At 40.7% G+C, this 27683-nt stretch overlaps 2 protein-coding genes across 2 annotated transcripts in view; one reads left to right on the top strand and one right to left on the bottom strand.

Annotated features, from left to right (window-relative positions):
- LOC117398016 (interferon-induced very large GTPase 1-like) overlaps positions 1-27683 on the top strand; it is a 131280-nt gene that overhangs the window by 8036 nt on the left and 95561 nt on the right. The gene's annotated exons all lie outside the window — the stretch shown is intronic.
- Positions 20901-26726, bottom strand: LOC131723238 (zinc finger protein 446-like). Its single transcript, XM_059016855.1, has 2 exons — positions 25009-26726; positions 20901-21182 (listed from the first exon to the last, which is right to left on the bottom strand). Exons 1-2 carry the CDS (start codon positions 26012-26014, stop codon positions 21175-21177), a joined length of 1014 nt encoding a protein of 337 aa, XP_058872838.1. The 5' UTR covers positions 26015-26726; the 3' UTR covers positions 20901-21174.

The following is a 27683-nucleotide window of genomic DNA, read 5'->3' as shown; positions in this document are numbered from 1 at the left end:
CTACTAACAACCAAATGAGCAAGATGGGCCAAATGGCTTCCTCTTGTTTGTAAACTTTCTTATGTTCTTATGTTCTTGAGGAGGGTGGACACAGGTTTAGCTCAGACATAACTAGGAGAAATTGCATGTGAGTATAGTCATACACATTTAAATATAGTACTCAGTAGTACTTTACAATAAAGTAGTTTTGCAAGTGTATTCTGAAGTACTGTACAGTAGCTGTAACCACCTGGATTCACAAGCCCACGATGCAGTTTATCAAAGATTTTTAGTAATAGTTTTAAACAGAAACTTAGTAAATACAACCTGTATGATACTTTACAAAAGCATCATGCAAAGTTTTAGGGAAGACAGAGAAAAAAAATTGGGTCATCTGCATCAATCTGATAAGGAAAATACTGCAAACCAAAAAAATAATTTTCCTGCTGCCATCTTTGGACCATGGTAACTTACGTATTCCCACGTGGCTTAGGTAAGGCACGTGGGTGAGCTAATTAACATTTTGACACGAAACTCGTGTTTCCATGTGTAAGTGGGTGTTGATTTCACAAGCATTTCCTTGATTCTCTTGAGTAAATGAGACTTTTCCGTTAAAATAGTGCAACTGTTTTTTGGGGCATTTTCACAAACTTTCCCTGCCAAAATGCATGCGCATTGCCAATCCACATGACTTTAATACAGACTGCGGGTTATGTAGGTATTAAAACACACAGTCCTAAATCTAAGAGGATTGGCATTTGTATTCTTCCATATAGCTACAACAAAGCAACCTAACATCCATTTAGGCGAAGTGTGCTACTCATTTCTGGCAGTTTATTTTTAGAATAGTCTAAAATGTAGAATAGTACTTAAAATATATTCGAAAATGGATTGTCGATTTCTTTTAACCTGAACAAGTTTGTCCTTTAAATTTCTTTTTAATACATTTTTTTCACATTTCAGCCAATTCATGTGACTTTAACTGATAAGCAACATATTGGCTTATCTAAAAGCGTAAACATATACAATTTTGTGGGAGATCTACAGTTTGTCTTGTACGTAGTGATTTGTGCAGTAGTCAATCACGGCGTACCATTTTCTGATTTTACACGGGTCAAGTTTTGGTACGCGTACCACTTTCTGGCCCTACACCGGTGCTTCTTTTACATGTTGTGATGAAGCTCCTCTAGTCAGGATGGCCCGGGGCTCTATCACCGCTTTTATGTGTGAGCGCCAGAAGAATCTCAGAGTCCATATTTATATTTTAGCATGGTTTGCACACTTTTATTATTTCCAGACATGTACAAATCTAAATAAACAAACAAAACCCTAACTCCCTTGGAGCTCATACTAACAGTTATTTTCTTTTAAACAAAACCTAAACCTAAGGCAGGGAAAGTTAATTCCTTTTACCCTGAAAAACCTAAAATATATTTTCAAATTATACCTTTCTTTTAATAGCTTTCTTATAATACCTTCCTTTTGTTTTCAAACCCCATGCATCCTTTACCTCACAGTGTCTCTCCACACTCCTCTTCTCCTTTACACAACCTCACCAAAGAAACATGTATTCTGCCTTTTATGCCACGTGGTGGTAGCTTAACCAGCTTCACCTGTGTTCAATGTTTTGGAAACTGGTGTCCATTTGGACTCCTGGCCTCCCATGTGGGCTCCAAAATAGCCACCAGCAACCACTCACCACAGTCATAAAACCCCTAAGCTGTGGTATTGAAGGTACACCCCATCATGATGTTTAACAAGCAAACAGTTCAGAAACCATGCAAGTATTTATTTTTTTCTTTCTTAGCATTAAGTTATTATTTAGGCTATTGGAAATATCCATGACTCGACTTCGTTCACCGCTGGTAATTTGAACATAAGAACATAAGAAAGTTTACAAACGGGGCTCCCGAGTGGCGCATCCAGTTAAAGCACTCGCTAGAGTGCAGAATGCGCTCTATAGCCTGGACGTCGCTGAGTCCAGGCTATTCCTCAGCCGACCGTGGACGGGAGCTCCGAGGGGGCGGCACTCTATTGGCGAGCGTCGCCCGGGGGGAGGGAGGGTTAGGTCGGCCAGGGTATCCTCGGGTCACCGCGCACCAGCGACCCCTGTAGTCTGGCTTGGCGCCTGCGGGCTTGCCTGTAAGCTGCGCTGAGCTGCGTTGTCCTCCGATGCTGTAGCTCTGAGGCGGCTGCACGGTTAGTCTGCAGAGTGTAAAGAAGCGGGCGGCTGACGGCACACGCTTCAGAGGACAGCGTGTGTTCATCTTCGCCCCTCCCGAGTCAGCGCAGGGGTGGTAGCGGTGAGCTGAGCCTAAAAATAATTGGGCATTTCAAATTGGGGAGAAAATAATAAAAACTGATTGGCAACGACTAAATTTAAAAAAAAAAAAAAAAAAAAAGAAAGTTTACAAACGAGAGGAGGCCATTCAGCCCATCTTGCTCGTTTGGTTGTTAGTAGCTTATTGATCCCAGAATCTCATCAAACAGCTTCTTGAAGGATCCCAGGGTGTCAGCTTCAACAACATCAGTGGGGAGTTGGTTCCAGACCCTCACAATTCTCTGTGTAAAAAAGTGCCTCCTATTTTCTGTTCTGAATGCCCCTTTATCTAATCACCATTTGTGACCCCTGGTCCTTGTTTCTTTTTTCAGGTCGAAAAAGTCCCTTGGGTCAACGTTGTCAATACCGTTTAGAATTCTGAATGCTTGAATCAGATCGCCACATAGTCTTCTTTGTTCAAGACTGAACAGATTCAATTATTTTAGCCTGTCTGCATATGCTATGCCTTTTAAAAATTGAATAATTCTGGTTGCTCTTCTTTGCACTCTTTCTAGAGCAGCAATATCCTTTCTGTAGTGAGGTGACCAGAACTGAACACAATATTCTAGATGAGGTCTTAATAATGCATTGTAAAGTTTTAACTTTACTTCCCTTGATTTAACTTCAACACTTTTCACTATATATCCGAGCATCTTGTTGGTCTTTTTTTATAGCTTTATAGTCAACATAAACTCCTAGGTCTTTTTCATAGATTCCTTATTCAATTTCAATATCTCCTATATGATATTTATAATGCATATGTTTATTGCCTGAGTGCAGTACCTTACACTTTTCTCTATTAAATGTCATTTGCCATGTGTCTGCCAGGTTCTGAATGCTGTCTAGATCATTTTGAATGACCTTTGCTGCTGCAACAGCGTTTGCCACTCCTTCTATTTTTGTGTTGTCTGCAAATTTAACAAGTTTGCTTACTTGTTTTGCAGGTACAGCACTAGAAAAAAAAATATGTAAAAAAAAGTTTTAATACAATGTACTCTTAATTTATAGCATGGTTCTTTTCCTAATTAACAACCGGAATATTAGCATTGCCCTGCTTAATTACCATAAAATGACACCCACTAAGAAGTTTGTTGTGAACACATGTCAAAAAAGATGAGGTCAAGGTATTTTTTTGCAGGCATGATAACGCAAAAATCATATTTTGCTACCTCTGTTTTAAATGTAGACAATGACCGCTTGAATTACATTTCACAGAGCCCTAGTTTAGTGATAATGGACAAAAGCCAGTTATAAATCTGAGTAAATACTTTAAAATGTGCTCCACCTGTTTTATCATGTTGCATTTACAGTGTAGTGCATTGTGATGCTGAATAATTAACACTTAATACAACTTAAATTCTAATGAAAATGCACAACCTCTACCATTTTAGTGCACCAAAGTTCCTCAGTTGGATCGATTATATATATTTATGTATTTATTTTTTAATTAGAAGTGAATACGCGACCAAGATTTAATCATGGGGAATTCACAAAGTATTCCACAAAGTAAGAGGTAAGTGTTGCTTTGTTAAATTTTTCTTTATTGCACATTCAGGGTTCAATTTAGCATAAAACTGAATCAATTTGTATAAAATAAATATTGGCACTCACCAAAACAAAATGCCAATATCTATAGTTATATATACAGTAGCATCAATATATATATATATAATACTATGTTATTTATTTCACAGTGAATTTTCAAAACTGCCCAAATATGTCATTAGTTTTATACATATTGTTCTATAGGGTATACTAGAGAAAGTTTGTTATTTAATTCAGGTGGTCATTGATACATGTTTGACTGTACAATTTTTCCCTCAAGCACATCGACATACTATCTGCTTGAGCCAGTGTTGGAAGCGATGGAATGTGCGATATGTCTGGAGAATTGTGAAGATGCAGTGGCACTGGGATGTGGGCATGTTTACTGCAAAGGGTGTATTAAAACTAATTTGGAAGTAAATGATAATCTCTGTCCGAAATGCAGACGATCATGTGACCAGGAGCACATTGTACCGTTCCTCAGATTGACGAAACAACGCCACAAGAAGACGCCACAAGAAGCTGATCTCCAGGCATGTTATTATTCAGTCAGTAATATTTCAAGTAGTTACTGAAGGTGTGATGCATTGAGAGAATTTCACTCTCCAGGTGAAATGGCCAAGGAAGAGCAAGAGTGAAAGCAAGGATTGCAAATGGCGATTTCATTAGCACGCAATCATACATGTTGATTTTGATTTCATTTTTAACACCATTGGAATGGAAAGAAACATCAAGGTTCTTGGTCCATCTCCAGTTGCCGTGATATCTCACACTTATAATGGTACCAACTGGGGATAGGGAGTTTGTTGCCGGATAACTTCACTCAGATTACTTGCTCTCTAAATAGCTTGGTATCCCTGAATAGAAAACCATCTGCTCTTTAAAAATATGACAAATGTTTTAATGAGCAGTCTGTTCCACAAGTGTAGTGATGTCCTAAATATAATCCACTTACAACCAATGTGGAATTACTGAATATTACATTTTCTCTATATTTACCCTCAAAAACAGGTTTCTGGCTTTATTGAATATTGTACCAGCCTTGACAGTCACCATTGAGGAAAATCATGTTTAGGCAAAATAGCAAACAAATGCTCCACCCACATTCAGCACAGCTAGTAAATTGATCATATTTAGGGTATATTTGTAAAGGAGATGATTATCTATTCGGGGATACCAAGACATTTAGTTAATAAGGGGTCTGAGTGAGGAAAATTGGGCAATAAAATCCACCCCTCTCAGTCATGTTGTTCTGTTACTGTGTGGATATCCACTGAGAAACAAGAGAGACACAGGGCTTGACATGGAAAACGGTGCACATGCGTCCAGGTTTTATTAGGAATTACAAAGGGAGTTGCAGTGGTAGGTAGCTGCCACTAGGGTAATAGCAATGGTATCCCTAGTGTGGAAGAGCATACACACAAGTGTACATACAAATAAATGCAAAACAAAACAGTCAAAAAGTGTAAACAAAAGGTGGCCAGGCTTGGACTGTGCGCTACTCCTGCTATACAGGGAGGTCCAGGAACCTTCTCCCTCACACTAACTAAAATAACTTTGTGGGATTAAAATGCCCCAAAATAAATACCTACTTGAAGGTATTACTATACTCACGCACTTTGTTCTCTCCACCCCTCTGGTTAAGACACACAGGTCAGGAGCTTTCAGCTGATCATCTCAGGCTTGCAAAAGAACAAACAAAAGAAGAACAAAGGACTGGCTTTCCAGACCCTTCTTAAAGGCATGTGGCTGGGGTTCATTCATAATCAATTCCAGTCAGCACTCACATATCCAACCCTATCAAATTTTGACTTCAGTGATGGTTAACCGAGTGTGACGCATATCTGATTATTTCATCTGATTTGACGTGTATGTAGGTTAGAACGTTGTAACCTGCCCCCTACCACCCAAACAACCCCCTGCCCTGCACACATTTTGTACAAAGAAAAAATATGACTTGCGTTTGAGGAACTGTACAGGGAGACGTTGATTCTTTCATTGAAATTTGTTGGCGCATGAGTTGGGGGAATAACAGCAGTAAAATACAAAAACGTATCCATTTTTTCAGGGAACACAAAAAAGACACAATGTCAAAAATACATAGCTGAAAGGACTGTTTAAAATAAGTAGGCTTCCATTTAGATGTATTGTAGTTGGTTTTGTTGGTACAGTATTTTATTTTCAACAGAAGTAGTATTTTAATTCACAACGATATGATTATGAAAATATCACTTGCCAAAAAATATGACTGGACACGTGGACTGTAATACAGTACATACTTTAAAATCCAGTATGTGATGTAGCAGTATGTAAAATTCCCTATTAACAACCCAACAGCAAAAATAAATTAAAATGTTACCCATGCACAGAACTGTGTAAAACGTAAAAGGCAATGCAATTTAGCAAAAGATTAAAAAAATAACAAGTCTCCAGAATTAAAACCATATGCAAAATATAGTGCTCGATACCCTAATGTCACAGTTCACTTGCAAATGAAAATGGACAAAAACTACTGTAGTGAAGAAATTAAGCTGACAAATGGTTTTTGATTAAAAAGCACTTTATGTACAAGAAAGGTATACCTCCAATACAATCATATAAGCACAAGATTTAAACTGACTTTGGACAAGGCCTCAGTACAGCTCAGTGCATATGTTTGTATTAGAAAGAACGGATATCCATGGAGTCAAACCTTTACAAGGTTTGGCATATATACCTTTGTAAACAATTGTTGACTCCACTCCCATTTGTCTTACTTCTCTCCAATGCTAGGGGTTTCCACTCTTTCATTGCACATTCCCGCTGCGGGGGAAAAGGGGGGTTGCATACCACATGGTACCTAGCAGGGCGCATCCATCTTGTCTTTCAGTTCCCCTCCCTCCATCTCACACTATCTCAGAAACTTATCTGTGACTTTCAGTCTTGTTAGGCTATGCAAAACTGCACATAGCTGGTTTTGCCGATGAGAAATGAAAGAACTCGAAACTTACACAATACCGTACAGAAACTTAATATAAAAGCATATTAAAGCAACTGAATTAGTAAAACTTATAATTAATAACATAATTAATGCCTCATGCAGAAAGCCATCACTACACGACTAAAAAGCACAGATTTTTAAAAAAATCATCACAGTATCTAAAACTGTTTAATGATTAACTTTTACATTACCGTGCCTTGTCTCGTTTGCTTTGTTTCTGGAGGAAGCGGTGTGTCACTGCAGTGCACAGTGAAGACAGACTGATTTACCATTCCTAAAATAAATAAATAAATAAATAAATAAATAAATAAAACACTGTGACGGTTAAAAAAGTCAATTGTACTTGACGATATGGGCTTTGTATCAGAAAACTGGTGACGGAGTCGGAAATCGAGTGTGGTGTTTAAGTGCATTAATTTGTTACATATTTATAATGGGGATTGATTTTATTCTTAATACAAGGATGGTAAAACACGACTGACGTGTATCTGAGTGTCGTATATCCGATTGCTGACTGTAGTCAGTTAACACTTGGCCACTTGCTGCATCTTTCAATTAGATTCCCCAGCCCTGCCATATCTAGCACACATTGTCATTTACAAAAACTTTATGTATTTTATTTACAAACCCAACCAAAATATATTATTTACAGTGCCAGGCCTGTATAAATGTGTCTTCCAGATTCACTGTAGACTTTTTAAATTATATAGCTAGTACTGCTTTGTCAGCCTTTTGTTTGTCTCCAATTTCTTAGATAACAGTTGATCTGACAGCACCTGGACGAGCTATGCAGCTCATCAGAGTCAATGAAGATAATAAGGACACACCCCTGGAGCTTGATGCAAATGTTTTGAAGCTCTGTTTTCTGCGAGAGGATGTGAGGGACATCCCTGTGTGTATCCTTTCCATCGTGGGACAACAGAGGTGTGGAAAATCGTTCCTTCTCAACTACATCTTACAGAGACTGGGAAATCTGGTAAGCCAAGCAGCGCATGTTTCACAAAATAAAATTAACACATTTGTAACATACACATAGAGAAGGAGAGGTGATAATTATTGTTTAGTTGACACAATAAAATGTATCACCTCTCCTTCTCTTTGTCTGTCACCTCTGGTTTAATCTACCATTTCATCTGTCACAGGTCTTCTCAAACTCGGTCCTGGGGACCCCCTGTGTCTGCTGATTTTCATTCCAACCCAGCTATTATTACTTAACTATACCATTAATTGAGCTAATAATTTGATTAATTAGACCTTTTTACTTGTTTTCAGCTCTTAAACAGTTGTAGTTATTAGTTACTTATCAAATGTTACAGCTAACTTGAAATATGCAACTGATCAAGAGCTGAAAACAAGTAAAAAGGTCTAATTAAGCAAATTATCAGTTCAATGAAGGGTCTAGTTAAGTAATTGAGAGATCGGTTAGAATGATAACCAGCAGCCACAGGGGGTCCCCAGGACTGAGTTTGAGAAGCCCTGATCTATCATAACATAGAGGTGTAATTTTGTTACATTCATTAATACAGTAGAAACTGTCATATCCGACCCTGTAAGATACGATACCCTCTGTTAACAAGTAGACCTCAGGCATGTGTCATTGCACATGCTGTACCAACTGAATGCTTTTATTGTGGGTTGAATACAGTAAATTCAGCGCTTAGCTGGACAGAATGGATTCAGCTGTTATTAAAATCCAGGAGCTTGAAAAGACGAGGGGGGCATTGCTGTAACCCGGACCCGGAGGCACTTGAAAAGACGGGGCATTTGGGCATGCAGGTTTATCTTTTACATGCTCGCTGTCACTAAGTTCACATAAAACAGATAAAAAAAGCCAAATTATTTAATTACTGTGCCACTGAAACAATATTTTTTCACAACATCGCTCACCTTCAAAATCAGTTTGTTGTTGGTTTATTTTTAAGCCAATTTCTGTCTCGTTTATACACACTTTCAATGCAATAAATAAATAAATACTTAACTAAATAAATAAGATGCTGTGTTACCTTGGCACAGACTGGAGCAGGTGTGACCATTCTCCAATTAGATTACTGAGGCCCAGATTTATAAAAGGATTGCGAATGTTTTATGACCGTAAAACGGGCGCTGAGGGTTCTGAATTCTTGGATGGGATTTATAAAACACACGCAATGGCATAAACACGCAATTAATACGTGATTTGCAGGGGCAATGTCTCTGTGCACTTTAGCCCTTGATGCATATGTAATTCTGTATATGCATATGTAATTCTGGGGCGTTTCTGAATGAAACCGCTAAAATTCAGAGTGGAATTTGCAAATGAAGTCTGATTTATTAAAGCTGCCATTAATGGCGGGCCTCATATTTGCGTGATTTATTTTAACTGTTCAGTGAAGGGGAATGCCCAGCCTGACAATAATAATAATAATAATAATAATAATAATAATAATAATAATAATAATAATAATAATAATAATAATAATAATAATAATATCTTTATTTTTATATAGTGCCTTTCATAGTGGACCACCATCACAAAGCACTTTACAGAGGTGTGAACTGTGCATTATATGCAGAGTCACTTACAGTAGGACTCTGTTTTAGCATCTCATCCACAGGATGGAGCACAAGTGTGTTTGTGTACAGTATTGTTTTGTTAAACCTGTTATTTTGGCGCTCGTGCCAGTTGATTTGTTCCTGTGTTTGTCTGTGTATTAAAAATGTGCATACGTGCTTTCCCTGCAGCTTTTTCTGTCTGAATCTTTTATTCCTGCAGGTAACAGCTTGGGCGGTGATGCTATCCTATCACAATCAGTAAAGAGCGCAATCAGACTTTGTCCTAAGAAGTAATTTTGGTGCCACTTTTGCCCTGAGTTGTTATACCTGTCCTACTGCCAGGTGTCGGCCTCATGATCATTTTCAACTAAGAGATTTTGAAGATGGGGCAAATGTTTACCTTTGTGATCTAAACAAATCTTCAAAGCAAGTTTACTGAAGTGAACTTGCAATAAACAAGCAGCTTGTGAGGGATACAACTAAGAAGACAATACTTCAAACATATTTACCCAGACATGTACATATATGTTATATATTGATTTTGAGAGGTTGTACAAAATTAATATATAACACAGGAGGCTGTGTGGTCCAGTGGTTAAAGAAAAGGGCTTGTAACCAGCAGATCCCCAGTTCAAATCCCATCTCAGCCACTGACTCATTGTGTGACCCTGAGCAAGTCACTTAACCTCCTTGTGCTCCGTCTTTCGGGTGAGACGTAGTTGTAAGTGACTCTGCAGCTGATGCATAGTTCACACACCCTGGTCTCTGTAAGTCACCTTGGATAAAGGCGTCTGCTAATGAAAGTGAGATATGAAAGTGAATGGTTCACACGCTACCCCAAGTAGTTTTCTGGAAATGTTGCAGCTAGGTAAGCTAATTGAATTTTGCAGTACTTTATTAAAGAGAAGGAAAAAAAAGATACACAGTTAGTTTTTTTTTCTCTGTTTAGATTTTGTTTATAGTTTTTACATACCAACAACTGTCATCCGATTCCAGTCGGCTAGGGTTTATAGCATTTATTTATGTTTGATGTGCTGTCGCCCAGTGGACTTTTTTTTTTGTTACACTTTAAAACTGTGTTGGCCTAAAGTTAACAGAGTTGGAAATTGTTCAAATAAAGAATTAAAAAACAGTAAACTTTAATATGAAATTAAGAGACTAGGTTTTACAAATTAATAATGCGGCTTTGGAAATAAATAAATAAACATATTATTAGGAAAGTGTTAGAAGTGTTCTAAAAACTTTAACAGTCTTGGGGGAGGTCCTATACAAATATTTGAGAAACTGCCACATATCCAATTCATATCGGGTTAAATTGGTTAATACACAAAAATAGTAAATAGTACTCACACACATACACACATGCACATACAGGCCTCTTGGTACGGTATGGCTGCTCATTGAGACCATTGAAAAAATTAAAAAAATCTTTGTCATATCAAAATGACAAAGCATACGACATGATTTATTTAGATTTCCAGAAAGCTTTTGACAAAGTCCTGCATAAAAGATTAATTCTCAAACTGAACACAGTAGGGATTCAAGGAAATGCATGCACATGGATTAGGGAGTGGTTAACAGGTAGAAAACAGAAGGTACTGATTAGAGGAGAAACCTCAAAATGGAGTGAGGTAACCAGTGGTGTACCACAGGGATCAGTATTAGGTCCTCTGCTATTCCTAATCTACATTAATGATTTAGATTCTGGTATAGTAAGCAAACTTGTTCGATTTGTAGACGACACAAAAAGAGGAGGAGTGGCTAACACTGTTGAAGCAGCAAAGGTCATTCAAAATGTTCTAGACATCATTCAGAACTGGGCAGACACATGGCAAATGACATTTAATAGAGAAAAGTGTAAGGTACTGCACGCAGGCAACAGAAATGTGCATTATAAATATCATATGGGAGATACTGAAATTGAAGAAGGAATCTATGAAAAAGACCTCAGGGTTTATGTTGACTCGGAAATGTCTTCATCTAGACAACATGGGGAAGCTATAAAAAAGGCCAACAAGATGCTCAGATATATTGTGAGAAGTGTTGAATTTAAATCAAGGGAAGTAATGTTAAAGCTTTACAATGCATTAGTAAGACCTCATCTAGAATATTGTGTTCAGTTCTGGTCACCTTGTTACAAAAATTATATTGCTGCTCTAGAAAGAGTGCAAAGAAGAGCAACCAGAATTATCCCTAGTTTAAAAGGCATGTCGTATGTAGACAGGCTAAAATAATTGAATCTGTTCAGCCTTGAACAAAGAAGACTACGCAGTGATCTGATTCAAGCATTCAAAATTCTAAAAGGTATTGACAATGTCGACCCAAGGGACTTTTTCGACCTGAAAAAAAAAACAAGGACCAGTGGTCACAAATGGAGATTGAATAAAGGGGCATTCAGAACAAAAAATAGGAGGCACTTTTTTACACAGAGAATTGTGAGGGTATGGAACCACCTCCCCAGTAATGTTGTTGAAGCTGACACCCTGGGATCCTTCAAGAAGATGCTTGATGAGATTCTGGGGTCATTAAGCTACTAAGAACCAAACAACAAGATGGGCCGAATGGCCTCCTCTCATTTGTAAACTTTCTTTGGTTTTTATGTTCTTAAGTTAAATGATCTCTGGAAAACAGAAGTAATGACTTCCATTTTCTTGAGGTCCTGGGATAAATTATCTCATGATCTATATATTTTTTTTTCGATGGCCTCAGCGATACCCCATATTTCTTTGTGATAACCAAGACTGATAAACAGTGCTACTTTGAAAATGATAGCTTTCAACAAACACAGTTTTTTAATGATAAAAATCTCATACTTCATATTTGTGTGAAATAATTAATTCCAAACTGATCCATTTATTATACACATATATCCAATTTATGTCATGTTTAATGGTAACACTTTATATTAAGGTTCTGCTTATTAATATTTTATAAATATGTAATATATACTTAATAACTATGTTATAGAATGTTAATAAAGCATCATAGGTGATTTATAACAACGCAAAGTACAATAGGTGGCTAAAAACTATCCCCTTTATAAAAACGTAATTCCATCTATGTTATTGCATGGTTAAGCATCCCAAAGTAGAATATGTGGCTAGAAACTGTCCCCTTTATAAAACTGTAATTGGCTATTGCATGGTTATAAACCATCTACAATGTTATTGGCACAATTATGTATATGTTATATATTTATAAAACATTAATAAGCAGCACCTTAATATAAATTGTCACCAGTTTAACATAAGCAGACATTCCTAGAATAATAGGACTTTAAAGTATTAATTACATTAATACATTAAAAATGCACAACAATAAATGACTTCTATTAATTATGAAGTATTACATGTAATTATTTTTGAATTTTAACATTGGTTTTATTTGTGATTATCTGGCTGTTTTAGCTCTATCTCTTCTGGCTCTGACAGTGGTTGCTGTATTGGCAGGAATGTGAAGATGACTCCTGGATGAGTGGGGATGAGGAGGTTTTGAATGGATTTGAATGGAGGACTGGGGATGACAGCATCACAAAGGGCATCTGGATCTGGAGCAAACCTTTCTTTATGAAATTAAATGAAGGGGAAAGGGTAAACACAACTTATATTGGCATTATTATTATTATTATTATTATTATTATTATTATTATTATTATTATTATTATTATTATTATTAACATTTTTATAATGTTGCTTCAACTAAAACATTATGAATATGACTACATGATGATCTTTCAGGATGTCTGATCCCAGATGAAAGGTAGAACTAATGCTGTTTATAAAATGTAATTATTCTCTTACCCATGAGCCAGATGCATTATTTGGGCTCCTATTCTGTGCTGCCTCTGTTTTGTTTTAAATTATTCGTAAATTAACGCATGTACAGTTTTGTCTGTAATTTTATTATAACCATAGTAGACACCACATACTATCATACATGCTTCTAAATGTTTTTGTGTTGTGGTATCCGCTGGTAAAAGCACAGCACAGTTTAGTAAAGCACAGAGAAGATAATGAACCAGCCCCTTCTCAAAGCACAGAGAAGATAATGAACCAGCCCCTTCTCAAAGCACAGTGAAGATAATGAACCAGCCCCTTCTCAAAGCACAGAGAAGATAATGAACCAGCCCCCTTCTCAAAGCACAGAGAAGATAATGAACCAGCCCCCATCTCAAAGCACAGAGAAGATAATGAACCAGCCCCTTCTCAAAGCACAGAGAAGATAATGAACCAGCCCCTTCTCAAAGCACAGAGAAGATAATGAACCAGCCCCTTCTCAAAGCACAGAGAAGATAATGAACCAGCCCCTTCTCAAAGCACAGAGAAGATAATGAACCAGCCCCTTCTCAAAGCACAGAGAAGATAATGAACCAGCCCCTTCTCAAAGCACAGAGAAGATAATGAACCAGCCCCTTCTCAAAGCACAGTGAAGATAATGAACCAGCCCCTTCTCAAAGCACAGAGAAGATAATGAACCAGCCCCTTCTCAAAGCACAGAGAAGATAATGAAACAGCCCCTTCTCAAAGCACAGTGAAGATAATGAACTAGCCCCCTTCTATAAGCACAGAGAAGATAATGAACCAGCCCCCTTCTCAAAGCACAGAGAAGATAATGAACCAGCCCTCTTCTTAAAGTGTACCGCTTTGGGGTCCCCTGTTTAAAGCACAGCTCAGAGTACAGCTGTGGCCAAAAGTTTAGCATCACCTAGAATTGTAGGATTGAGACATAATTGCAAAAATAATATATGATTATTATATGAACATAATTTAGATATTTTATTTAATCAAAGAAACTACAAAATGATATTGCAAAAGTCTACTGGAAACCATAATAGTAGTACAGTATTTCATGTTAGATTTTGAAATGTTACATTTTTCCATTTGTCAGTTTTTTGTTAAGAATATGGAAAACTACATAGCAGTATGTAATATGGTAATGTAACATTATTCAGCCAGTTCCATTTGACTTTATGAAGCAAAATGTGTTAATTCTATAGGATGATGCAAAAGTTTTGGCCATAGCTGTAGTAAAGCACAGAGAAGATAATGAATCAGCCCCCTTCTCAAAGTTTACTGCTTTGGTATCGCCCCTGGTTAAAGCACAGCACAGTGTAGTGAAGCCGAAAAGTTAATCAACCACCCCCTTATCAAAGGTTATTACAGTACAAACATGGAAAATAACGCATTTACTGTGCATAACCTTTCCGAGAATTGTGAGGGTCTGGAACCAACTCCCCAGAAATGTTGTTGAAGCTGACACCCTGGGATCCTTCAAGAAGCTGCTTGATGAGATTCTGGGATCAATACATTACTAACAACCAAACTTATATTCTTATGAAGGAAATCTAATGCATATATATTCATGTTTAAGATTGCAGTGTTCTTGGTCGACACAGAAGGCTCTGCGGATGCTAAGCAGAATAAAGAAGTTGGTTTGAAACTTTCAGCTCTAAGCGCTCTTTTTAGTTCTTACCTGGTAAATACATGAAACTTAACATTCCTTTTTTTCTTTTTAAAGATCAAGTTTCTAATGATGCTAAAGTTCATTGGTGGTGGTTAGGAAGTGTACATTTTTATTTGTATGTTTAATGTATGGTGGAGGGATCAGCTGTATAAAGATGTGATGGCTCCAAAAAGAGTCAAGTTACAAATTCCAGCAAATGCTATATAATATGTTGCCATTACTTTGTCAGTCTCCCATTTTCTTATGTAAAAGTCACACACGTTATGTTAAACCTTTTTCAAAACTATTGTAATAATGAAGAAAATGCATCAATCCCTCCTTGCAAATATTTCAAGAATACACTTAAAGACATCTCTGTTTTCAGCCAGAGTTGCACGTGCATCATTTACACTGCAGGGTGAAATTATCCCCACCCCTTCATTGGCTTATTTTCTGTCCTTAACCAACCAGATGCTTCCCCCTTGACTGGCATGCTTTTAGCCAATAACATGATTAGATCCAGATGAAATAACCCAGCAAGTCCAAGTGCAAACAGATAACCCGAGATAAAGGGTTAGAAACTAAGAATTTCCTTTTATCTAAAGTAGAATCATCAATGTTTTTAAAATGACAATACTTGAGTGGTACAGCATGCATTTCTTTCTAAACTGCACATTTGAAACCTATTTAACTAATGAACCTGCAAAACATCTGAGATTTCTGAAATTATTTTGTTAGCTTCAGTGATAATGGTCATAATTACCGTGTATGTTGGTTTTCAGACTGGGTTCTATTACAGTCTTGTGGTGGCTGAGTTGTATTGTGTATTAGTATTGTGTATTTGTATTGTGTTTTACAGATCTTTAACATATCCTCCCGAATAAACAGCCCTGACTTGGAAGATCTTGAGGTACAGTATGGTATTTTTAAACTATTTCGGTGTAAATATATTGTTTGTTTCCTGAAAACAGTATTTGTCAACCTATTGGCTTATACAGCTATTCTAAGGCAAATACATCTTATTATCTTACAGGGCTCTCAAATAAAATACATAAAACACAAAATACACCTGTTCATTTTGTTTGCAGATGTTTTGTTTAATAGCTGAAAATGGAGGGATAGATTTGAAACCCTTTCAGGTACTTCATTTTATTTTCATTAAACATTTAGACAGACAGACAGCAGGCTAATTCACTCGCCTCTCATTCTTCACCTGGGTTCCAATCTGGATTTAACACTCAACGTGTGTTTTTTTTAAAGCGTCTTCTTTTTCTGATTCGCGACTCGTATTTGTCTCCTGTTGGATTTGAAGGAGGAATGACACATCTTGGAAAAGTAGCTACGGTAGAGTAAGAATCATTTTCATTCTATTGAGAGTGCCAGATGTATAAAGAAATGCCCCCAGGAATACTGTGTTGTTCTTGTATTGTATCCACTGTTAGGAATGTTCCCTGCAGAACGCCAAGGATATTCTGCAGAAGAAAGGAGCCGAGTGTTTCCTGATGCCACACCCAGGAAAGAAATTACTGGCTAGTAATGAGGGGGGTTTAAAAGGTAACAGTCTCTTTTACAGGTTTTATATATGTTTGCATATTCTTATTTAAAACATGGCCGTAGGTACATTTTTGAAAGAAAAAAAAGTAAAAAAATATACTATTTTTTTAATAATGTGCCCATTTGAATTAAGAGTGACATGTTTTCATATTATTATTATTTTTATTTGCCATTTCTTTGTAACATTCTTGTGATCTCAGGCTGTATAGAAATTTGCTGCCCCACATAGACATGTTCGCTTCTCACTGGTCAGTTTCCCTAGTTACGCCGCATGTAGCTCCAGAATTGGATCAAGATTACAGTGGAGACTTATCCAGATCCGTTTAGTAAAACACCTTCTTATGATCCAACTTAAGTGAATTCGGATCTGATCCCATTTTTTGTTCTAGTACAACCAGCCCCTGAAGCAATGAATAGTTCAGTATATTATTTATAGGATGGTTCATTACTATACACACTCAAAGATGAAACCAGTCTATTTCTTTTAAAAGAAGTAGGTAAGAATGTTTAGTGATTGTATTTAATATTGTTTTTCTGCTGACAGTCCTGTGCATTCTGATGTTTAGCTGCGATACATTTTTTCTTGCGCAATGGCAATGCCTTCCCCCTCCCCCAATATAGCGATTCACAGCGGTTAGGTTTTAGTATTATTATTATTATTATTTATTTCTTAGCAGACGCCCTTACCCAGGGCGACTTACAGTTGTATACAAAAAATACATAGCAAGTACTTTTCATGCATTGTTTTTGATGCTATGGGCTAGAAGAATTGGAAGTAATTCTGTCCATATATTCACTGTTTGGCAACAGCAGTTTAAAAAAACATATATTCCAAATGTTTTATTTAGAGAAATAAAAATTCAAGGAAGTACTGTTTTTAATACTGATGTGTTGTAGAAAATGTGTAAACCAGGCAGCTGAGTTTCATTCGGTTTGATGCTGATTCCATGATTTCATACATTGCAGGCGTTTAGGAGGACATAAAGATGTTTCAGACTCCTGTAAGTGGATTGTTCGTGCACTGGGCATGCTATATGTCCAGACAACTTTTTTAATCATCAAGAAAATGACAGAGACTCATTTAATTTGAAGTTTTAACAAATCAGAGTAGTAGTAGTGCTCTTTTCGGTTTATTAAATGCTTTAAAAATTGATCTACTATTATTATTATTATTATTATTATTATTATTATTATTAGTTTATTTAGCAGACACCTTTATCCAAGGCGACTTACAGAGACTCGGGTGTGTGAACTATGCATCAGCTGCAGAGTCACTTACAATTACGTCTCACCCGAAAAAACGGAGCACAAGGAGGTTAAGTGACTTACTCAGGGTCACACAATGAGTCAGTGGCTGAGGGGGGATTTGAACCGGGGACCTCCTGGTTCCAAGCCCTAATCTTTAACCACTGGACCTCCTCCTCCTAAGTCAACCTCTGCTTTTGCCAATTTTAGAGTTGATTAATAAGAAACACTATCGTAAGCATTTTTCAATACTCATTATTTTAAACTAATATCTAACAACGTATTAACATGTCCTACACTTTCCATTCTCATCTCTTCCTGCCAGGTTCTAATTAATTTCTGTTATATATAGAAAATGATTATTGTAATATAAACGCCTATCTTCTGTTAAAAGGTATTTCGTTTGTTAATATTAACAAGATCGCTCATTATAGAGAGGATCTTGGCAATCTCTTAGAAATTGTAATTAAGGGAGAAAAAAACTAAAGTCCATTGAGTCAGATGCAGCCAAATGTAGGAAGTTAAGCGACATATTCGGTAGTAGTGCTGCTAGAGTGCCAATGCCAACAACGTGCATGTAGTAGTCCATGCCGAGGAGGATGCCGCAGCCCCGGTTCAAACTAGAGTAGTAGCAGAAGAAGGAGACAGCGACAGCATAGCCGACGACGATTGTGAGTCTAGCACAAGCAAAGTCAGTGCAGCGGCTGCAGCCAAAGCGGTAGGCAATGGGGAGCCAGGGCAGGGAGGGAGACAGATAACACAACATCAATATTGTGCTAGCTAACTAGGCTAACTAACTGTAACAGTAACATGATTTCAGCCAGACAGTTTGTTGATTAATGTCAACTTTTGTTGAATAGGAACTACACCATATATGATATTTCATATTTTCATCATATTTTTACTATGTACTTGAGCTTGTGTCTTCAGAAGTGAGTACACCTCAGCAATTTATAACTATTTTTACCAGAAAGGTGAGATTTTAATCTTTCTTGGAGTATGTAGCATTACTAGTTATTGTGTATGGCCCTCTCATGATAAATAATTACTTTTGGGTATGTCTATTTAGGCGGAAATCTGCATTTTCACATTACATTCAACAGGTTAATGTTCATTTGAAGCCCTACTATTTACATTAGTCAGTTCTTGACACAGCACAGCTGCCTTTTATTAATTAAATTCATGATGATTCAGCCTGACTAAGCTATTGTTTCCACTATGTTGCTCTGTTTATAATCTGTAGCTAAAATAACTGAATTACGCTGCATGCTCCGATTGGCTATTTTGTAGCGAATGGGCTTGCAATATTGATTGATTCCTCCCCCCTATCTCTGTCTGATTAGTTCTTTATCATAATCTGGAAAGGGGAAACTTTTAGAACGTGCATAACTTTTGCTAAATAAATCAGATTTTATTCTGAATTCCCGTTATTTTTACCACAAGAAATTACATTTATTTAGACACCAAACATGTCTGGTTGCGACTTTGGTTAGACATTGCAAACAGTTGAATTCTCTTAGGGATTTATTACCTGGGTTATTCTATACTTGTTAGGCAATTTAAGAATAAAAGCGCTTCCATCTTGTACTCATAGTGGTATTAAATCAATATGATGTTATATTTGTCTTAAATCTCTAAATCTTTAAGCTACTTTTCTCTCTTTCAGACTCCTCTGCTAAACCACCTCTCTCTCACTAGACAGGTTAATTAAATCACGGAGACAGGTTTGAGCAGCCTTTTGTTTCCTGAGTGCCTGGTGCATTCAAGGTGTTACGTTGATCGTTATCTCTAAGCAAAGCTAGACAAATTAGATTAAAGTTCATTCAGTGTAGATTCCTGATACAATATCATAAGAACATAACATAAGAAAGTCCATGACATTTGCAATATATTTGAGATGACAATGTCTATAGAACCTACAAAGGTTTAAACAAAAAGAAACTTGCTCACAGAGCGAAAATAAATATTGAAACAACACAAGTCTCGAACACAAAATAACACGATCAGGCTGGGCAATAGCCTTCACTAATTCTTTGCGTTATTCTTTTACGTTTCGTTTTCACGCTCTCTGCTCGCTCTCTCCTCTCTAACACCCACACACGAGCTGGAGAGCTGCAGACTTTTTATAAAGGTGACCATCTCCCGATTAGCAACAAATTAAATCACCTAATTAATTTGGGAGATGACCACCTTCTGCACAAGCTTTCCTAATTTTCCCTGGCAGAGGACGAGTACCCGCTCTCGCCTCTGCCAGAAAACATTTTAAATAAATCAATAACAAACCTGTGGCGTTTCACCGTCATTTACAATAAATACATACTAATAATAATAATAATAATAATAATAATAATAATAATAATAATAATAATAATAATACAAAACATATACAAAATAACACCGGGGCGGAGGGGGAAACCCCGTTCTAAAAATAAATAAATACGTACAGGGCTGCTCTACCGCCCTGCTACATATCCGCCCCCTTGTGCAACACACACATGGCCCCAATGGCCACCTCCTCCCTCAGTCTCAAAGTCCCGGAAAAGGAGGAAGCAAGTTGTTTCTGGGGGTGGCCATGGTGGAATGTCCTCCACCCCTAACTTCTTTGTGGCTAACAGCTCCCTCTTCCGGGGCTTCAGCCACATAATCTCCTTCTGTGAAAGTGCGGCTGGGGGAGCTGGTCTCCTGACCCCCCCCCCTCTTCATGATCGGCAACTCCAGTTACAATAAATACATACTGATAATAATAATAATGTATTGTATGTATTCTGTAGAACTCTTATAACAGTGTACAGAGTGTGTGTGTGTGTGTTCTGTAGCACTCTGAAAATAGTACTGCATTAGTGTACAACAATAGCTGTGATGCAGCTAGGTGGTGGTATGAGGGGCTGGTGTGTGAACGTGCGTGTGTCGGAGGGGTGGGGGCGGTGGAGTATCCGCGGGCCGGTTGTGGTGGGCCCGTCTGGGTCAAAGTCCAGGGCCGTTTTTTAGTCCCAGTCCGTCCCTGAACGTATCATGTATAATGTTTTCACTCAGACACAAGATGCAGGTGAACGATTATTTTCTGAAGGTATACGCTGCATCAGGTTTATGACATCAGTAATAATTTTACATTACAGTAGTTTAAAAGAAAAATACTACTTTTACCAACTTGTATTTATTTCTGTTCAAGTTCCCAATTTTTTTTTAGGGTATTTGTTTTTCTCGTTCTACTCAATTATGACTTTTTGTCGTTATAACTGTAATGGGTTGTGTGATTGTGGCAAAGTGGTAAGTAAGGGGAACAGGTGTAGCGGTGATGCGGTGCAGGAGTGACAGGCAGACAACGGTATTCCAGTGAAAACAGTGCTTTATTCTTTTTTCCAGGTCTGGTGACCGCAAAGCAACTAAATCCCCGGCGATACACAACGATGTGTAACGCACGGGGATAACAATAAACAAGGCACAGTCCTGAACAAAAACAAACAGACGGTCACCAGTCCTGGGTGAGTGCAGTATTGCTGGGGCAAACACAGATAGTGCGGGGTGCAGTGGTGCTCCGGATAGTGCTGACCCTTGGCGACAGCTCCGGAGTAGTGCTTTAACTGTCTGGTGGTGAAAAACACAGACAATTACACAGACAAACACAACACAACACAACACGTAATTATTTCGTTTTAACGATGAGAGCTCCTCTCTCGATCCTTCTCTCTCCAAACGTTTAACCCAAACGAAGGAAAAGAACAGCGTTACCCTGGCCCCTATATGTAATCCCGCATGATATCTAGGTAAACGGTTGCAGCTGCCTTATTACTTGCAGCTGCCCCTTGTTTACCTGTCAAATCAATACGGTCTTACAACAGAGTCTCGCTTCCTTCCAGGCTGACCCACTTTCCGGTCCCGGAAACGAACTGTCAGGCCAGCCCTTCCAGATACTTCTCCTCCCGTTCTTTAGCGCCCTCACAGGTCGGGAGGAAGATTTATCACCAGAACTCATTGTATTTCTGTCACATATCCCACCGCTCAGAGTGGAGCCGAAGGAACACTCGGCTAAATCTACCTTTCCCATTGCTCCCCCCTCCCGGGAAAAATAATCCGCATTTTGGTGGTCTTTCCCCGCACGGTGTACCATATGGTACATGAAGGGCTGCAATGCCAGATACCACCGAGTTATCCGGGCATTGCTGTCCTTCATGGTGCTTAACCACTGGAGTGGGGCGTGGTCTGTGACAAGATCAAATGAGTGTCCCAGCAGGTAGTATCGTAAAGAGTGAGTAGCCCATTTAATGGCCAAACACTCTTTTTCGACTACGGAGTAGTTACGCTCCCGAGGTAACATTTTTTTGCTCAGGTACAATATCGGGTGTTCTACTCCAGCTACTTTTTGGGACAAGACTGCACCCAAACCTACATCCGAGGCGTCGGTGTGGAGGATGAATCTCTTGGTGAAATCTGGGGTAATAAGAGTGGGGGCCTGGCAAAGTTTACGCTTAATCGTATCAAACGCCCCCTGACACTCAGCTGACCATTTAATTAAATTTGGAGCACTCTTTTTGGTGAGGTCGACTAACGGGTTAACCACTGTGGCGTACTCGGGGATGAAGCGGCGGTAATAACCGGCTAAGCCCAGTAGTGACCTCACCTGAGTCTTGGTTTTGGGGATCGCTGCATCAACCAAAGCCTGGATTTTGGTGACCACAGGTTTCACCCTTCCATTTCCCATTACAAATCCCAAATATTGAGTCTCTGTCTTGGCAAACGCACATTTCCTCAAGTTAGCTGTCAGCCGGGCTGCCCTTAGAGACTGAAGAACGGCTGCAACCCTAGCCAAATGCTCTCGCCAGGTGGAGCTGTAAATCACCACGTCATCAATATACGCTGCTGTATATTCATGATGTGGGCGTAAAACCTGGTCCATCAGTCTCTGAAAGGCAGCGGGCGCACCATGTAACCCAAACGGCATGGTTTTAAAGTGGAACAGCCCCTCTGGTGTTGAAAATGCGGTTTTCTCTCTGGAGCTGCGGGTTAGAGGGATTTGCCAGTATCCCTTCGTCAGGTCCAGAGTGGAAATAAACCTCGCTTTTCCCAGTCTGTCTAAAAGTTCGTCGACCCGAGGCATGGGATACGCATCGAACTTGGCAATAGCATTCACCTTTCTGAAATCTACGCAGAAGCGGTTGGTGCCGTCCTTCTTAGCCACTATTACAATAGGACTGCACCACTCGCTCCTGGAAGGTTCAATCACTCCAAGCTCGAGCATATCCCGTACCTCTTTGCGAACGCCACTTCGTCGACTTTCCGGGATCCGGTACGGTCTCTCTCGCACTGTGACACCTGGGGGAGAGATAATGTCATATTCAACTAAGTTCGTCCTGCCGGGCACATCAGAAAAAACATCGCTGAACTCCTCAATAAGCTTACGCAGCTCTCTTTGCTGATCCGGAACTAATTGTTCCCCCATTGAAATCGCTCTTGTGCTCGGGGTCTCTGGACAGGGACCTAAATCATCCTCCATATTGCCTGGGGCTATAAATAAGACCTCTCTTGCCTGCCAGGGCTTCAACAAATTAATGTGGTAAATTTCACGTTCATTCCGGCGATCGGGCTGTCTAATTTCATAATTTACTTTCCCTATAGCCCGAATCACCTCATACGGCCCCTGCCATTTAGCACACAGTTTTGACTCTGATGAGGGAAGTAGCAGCATTACCTTGTCCCCTGGTCGAAAGGTTCGAATCCGTGCATTTTTGTTATAATGCTGCTCTTGTCGGTGCTGAGCCGATCTGAGGTTGTCTTGGGCCAAACGACCGACCAAATCCAGGCGATCTCGGAGTAGGAGCACATACTTCACTACATTTTTAGACGAGCCTTTGTGCTCCTCCCACCCCTCTCTCAGCAGGTCGAGAATGCCGCGAGGCTGCCGGCCGTACAGGAGCTCAAAGGGGGAGAACCCCGTTGAACTCTGCGGCACTTCTCTCACTGCAAAAAGGAGGTAGGGGAGAAGTGATGCCCAATGTTTCTGCTCTTGTGTCACAAATCGCCTCAGCATCGACTTTAAGGTCTGATTAAAACGTTCCACCAGACCGTCCGATTGTGGATGATAAACGGACGTCCTGATGGGACGTATTTTTAATATTTTGTACACCTGCTGTAACGTATTGGACAAAAAGTTAGTTCCGTGATCGGTCAAAATCTCCTTGGGGATCCCTACTCTGGCCATAATCTGTGCTAACTCGGTGGCTATTGCAGCGGCACTAGTGGACCTCAATGGAACTGCCTCCGGGTATCGCGTTGCATAATCCACCACTACTAAAATGTGCGTATACCCGGAGTCAGAAGGTAGCAAAGGGCCGACTATGTCCATTGCAATGCGCTCGAAAGGAGTGGAAATAATCGGCAGTGGGACCAAAGGGGCGGGGCGCACTCGACCCGGCGCTACTCGCTGGCAGTCTGGGCAGGTGGCTACATATCTCGACACATCAGTATGAAGACCTACCCAATAGAATCGAGCCAATATCCGTTCCCTCGTCTTCTCGGCTCCGAGGTGCCCCGCAAAAGGGATATCATGCGCCAGCCTCATGACCTCGGTCCGACAAGACGGGGGAACCAACAATTGTGTTACAGGCTGTCCTGTGCCCGCGGCTAGGTTTACCCTATATAGTAATTGCCCCTTGATACTGAAATGTGGATATACTAGCGCCCCAGCGCCGTCAACATCCTTACCTTCAATGGACCGGACCTGCCCCCAAGCGTGCACCAGTGACGGGTCGTTTTGTTGGCCCCACACTAGGTCCGCGCTTGAGTACCACGGGTCCGGTACATTGAGAGGGGCTGGAATAACCTCTGCTCTAGTCGGTCCAGTAACCTCGCTCTCTCGGTCACACTGCGTTCCCACTCCCTTCGACTGGCGTTTGTTATCATTGCAGCACTCTCCCACCAGACCCCAGCCTTGTCTCACAAATGCTCCCTCCCATTTCGCGGTCCGTCTCTCCTTATTTGTTTTTCTAGGACGGAAAAGAGGGGAAAACATTTCAGTGTGAAAAGGAAACACATCACCAATTCGTTCCTCTTTTTTTTTTTCCTGCCACGTTTACGTGTGTGGCTGAGACTGCCATTGTTTGCATCAATTCTTTGAATTTTGGCCAGTCTCGACCCAGAATAACTGGGTGTGGCAACCTTTCCGCCACCCCGACTACAAGGTGACGTTTTATCGGTCCTACCGATAAATATACTTTTAATGTGGGGTATGCCGCCGTGTCTCCATGGATACAGGAGATGGCCACCTGACCTCGTGGCCGCCACGACACACCGCCCAGGAGAGCTGTCCTAATCAAGGTTTGCTCACACCCTGTGTCCACTAATGCGTGGGTTTTCACATTCCCTAACACAACATTAATCAAACAAGGCCCCTCCCGACCATATTCCCCACGCTTACCAGTTTCAGGTGCCCAATTGCACGCGGCCACGTCACACTCCATGGCAGCGGGGCATGACCTGGCCAGATGTCCCGGCTGGTGGCACCTAAAACAGATAGGAGGGACAGAGGGGGCATAGGTCAGAAATCTGTCCCGCTGCTGGTATGGCAACGGGGCAGGGGCAGCACCTCTACCCCAGCTGGGGGCCAACCTTGGTCTCCATGTGGGGGAGGCAAGGGGGCCCAATGGGGTCGGTGCTCTGGGAGGTCTGGGTCCCTGGAACGTGGGGGGTGGTGGTGGTGGTGTTGGAGGAGAGGGAGGGAGAGGTCGGCTGCTCCGAAGGGCAGGGGCCGACAGGATCCCGATCCGGGCAGAGGTCAGGGAGTCCTCGAAGTCTTCGGCCAGTTTGACCGCCTCCTCCAGGGTGTCGGGGTTGTGGCGCCGTATCCACGCCTGGGTTTCGGCGCCGACCACATGGCAGAATTGCTCTACCACAATGGCTTCCCCCATCTGCTGGGCGGTCTTCTTCCCGGGGGTCAGCCAATGCACCATGTGGTCGCACAACCGCTCTGCAACCACCCTGGGGCGTGTCTCCGGGGCTCTCCGGTACTCCCTAAATCGCGCCCGGTGGGTCTCCGTGGTGATGTTCAGCCGGCGGAGGATAGCCTGCTTGACCAGGTCATAATCGGTGGCGTGATGGTCGCTCATGGCTTGGTAGGCTGCCTGAGCCTCCCCAATCAGGCAGGGTCCCAACTGGCTGGCCCAGAACTCCCGCGGCCAAGCCGCCGCGGTAGCCAGCCGCTCGAACGCCACCAAATACGCCTCCGGGTCATCCTCCGCCGACATCTTCATTGCCCGTGCCTTCGGGGGCGACATCAGCGGTGTTGTGGTAGGGGTCGTCGCTGCAGCAACGGCCAGCCCTACCCGTTCAATGAGCGCCGTGTAGCGCTCCTCCCTCCTTCTCTCCTCTGCGTCGCGCCTGCTCTCCAGCGCCTGCAGCAGCTCCGCCAGTGCGTTGCGGTCCATGATCCCGTAGTCTGACACCACGTGTGGCAAAGTGGTAAGTAAGGGGAACAGGTGTAGCGGTGATGCGGTGCAGGAGTGACAGGCAGACAACGGTATTCCAGTGAAAACAGTGCTTTATTCTTTTTTCCAGGTCTGGTGACCGCAAAGCAACTAAATCCCCGGCGATACACAACGATGTGTAACGCACGGGGATAACAATAAACAAGGCACAGTCCTGAACAAAAACAAACAGACGGTCACCAGTCCTGGGTGAGTGCAGTATTGCTGGGGCAAACACAGATAGTGCGGGGTGCAGTGGTGCTCCGGATAGTGCTGACCCTTGGCGACAGCTCCGGAGTAGTGCTTTAACTGTCTGGTGGTGAAAAACACAGACAATTACACAGACAAACACAACACAACACAACACGTAATTATTTCGTTTTAACGATGAGAGCTCCTCTCTCGATCCTTCTCTCTCCAAACGTTTAACCCAAACGAAGGAAAAGAACAGCGTTACCCTGGCCCCTATATGTAATCCCGCATGATATCTAGGTAAACGGTTGCAGCTGCCTTATTACTTGCAGCTGCCCCTTGTTTACCTGTCAAATCAATACGGTCTTACAACAGAGTCTCGCTTCCTTCCAGGCTGACCCACTTTCCGGTCCCGGAAACGAACTGTCAGGCCAGCCCTTCCAGATACTTCTCCTCCCGTTCTTTAGCGCCCTCACAGGTCGGGAGGAAGATTTATCACCAGAACTCATTGTATTTCTGTCACAGTGATACACAGCCCTTGCGGATTTTCCAGTCCCGTGAGATGAGATTAAAAGCATGACCCCTCACTTCTTGGACAGGGAGAGCACTGCTTCCGTACTTCACGTGGAGAATATTGAACTGTTTTGCTCCTATTAATATATGGAGGTAGATATCCATGTGTATAACCGATACAAATAAACAAATAATACAATGACCGTAAGAAACCCTTGAGAGATAAATAATGAAATAATGAATACAGCGTGCCTGGTCTAGAATAATGAGTAAGAGAGGTGAGATTAACCTATTTTTAGACCCATATATCAGAAATCAACTAGATGAAATAAGCTAAACATTTATTTAAAAGATAATAGCGACCCCTCACTTCTAAATATAGCACTACACCCCAGGCTAAAAGCTCTGAAACAATAAATGCAGACATGGGAGAAGTACGAGTGGACAAGTACATCACAGTTAGAAGCAGTAAGGAGGAATTACATCTTTAAATTACATCTTGAATTGCTTTAATCAGAAAACACTGCAGCTTAAAGTCTAACAGCTGCGTGTCTTTTTCGGATAACGAGCTGAAACTTGGAGCAGCTGATTCAAATTCGTTGCCATTCTGAGACATGAGGGAGGGGCGGAGCCAGCAACACAACGCAGAAACAAACAAAAGGCAGCCAGTGTTCAGAGCGAGAGCGTGGGAGGCAACAGCGTGGGAAAAGTACGAGTGGACAAGTACATCAGAGTTAGAAGCAGGTTGACAGCTACAGAAGCTAAACTGAACGTCCAAAAAAAAAATAAAAAAATAAAAATAAAACATGGTCTTCAAGCCAGTAATCTGTGACAACTGCATGATGTGGGAAATCCGAGAAAACCCAACAGAGCTCAACCAAGTGTGTGTAAAGTGCCGCACGATCCAGGACTTGCTTCAACGAGT

This window comes from Acipenser ruthenus, chromosome 54 (genome assembly GCF_902713425.1).
Source record: "Acipenser ruthenus chromosome 54, fAciRut3.2 maternal haplotype, whole genome shotgun sequence".
Classification (NCBI taxonomy): Eukaryota; Metazoa; Chordata; class Actinopteri; order Acipenseriformes; family Acipenseridae; genus Acipenser; species Acipenser ruthenus.
This window is presented reverse-complemented; position numbering and strand designations above follow the sequence as displayed.

What these genes read in the sequence shown, in the direction of transcription:
- LOC131723238 (XM_059016855.1), bottom strand. Translation starts at nt 26,014, where the DNA reads ATGGACCGCAACGCACTGGCGGAGCTGCTGCAGGCGCTGGAGAGCAGG.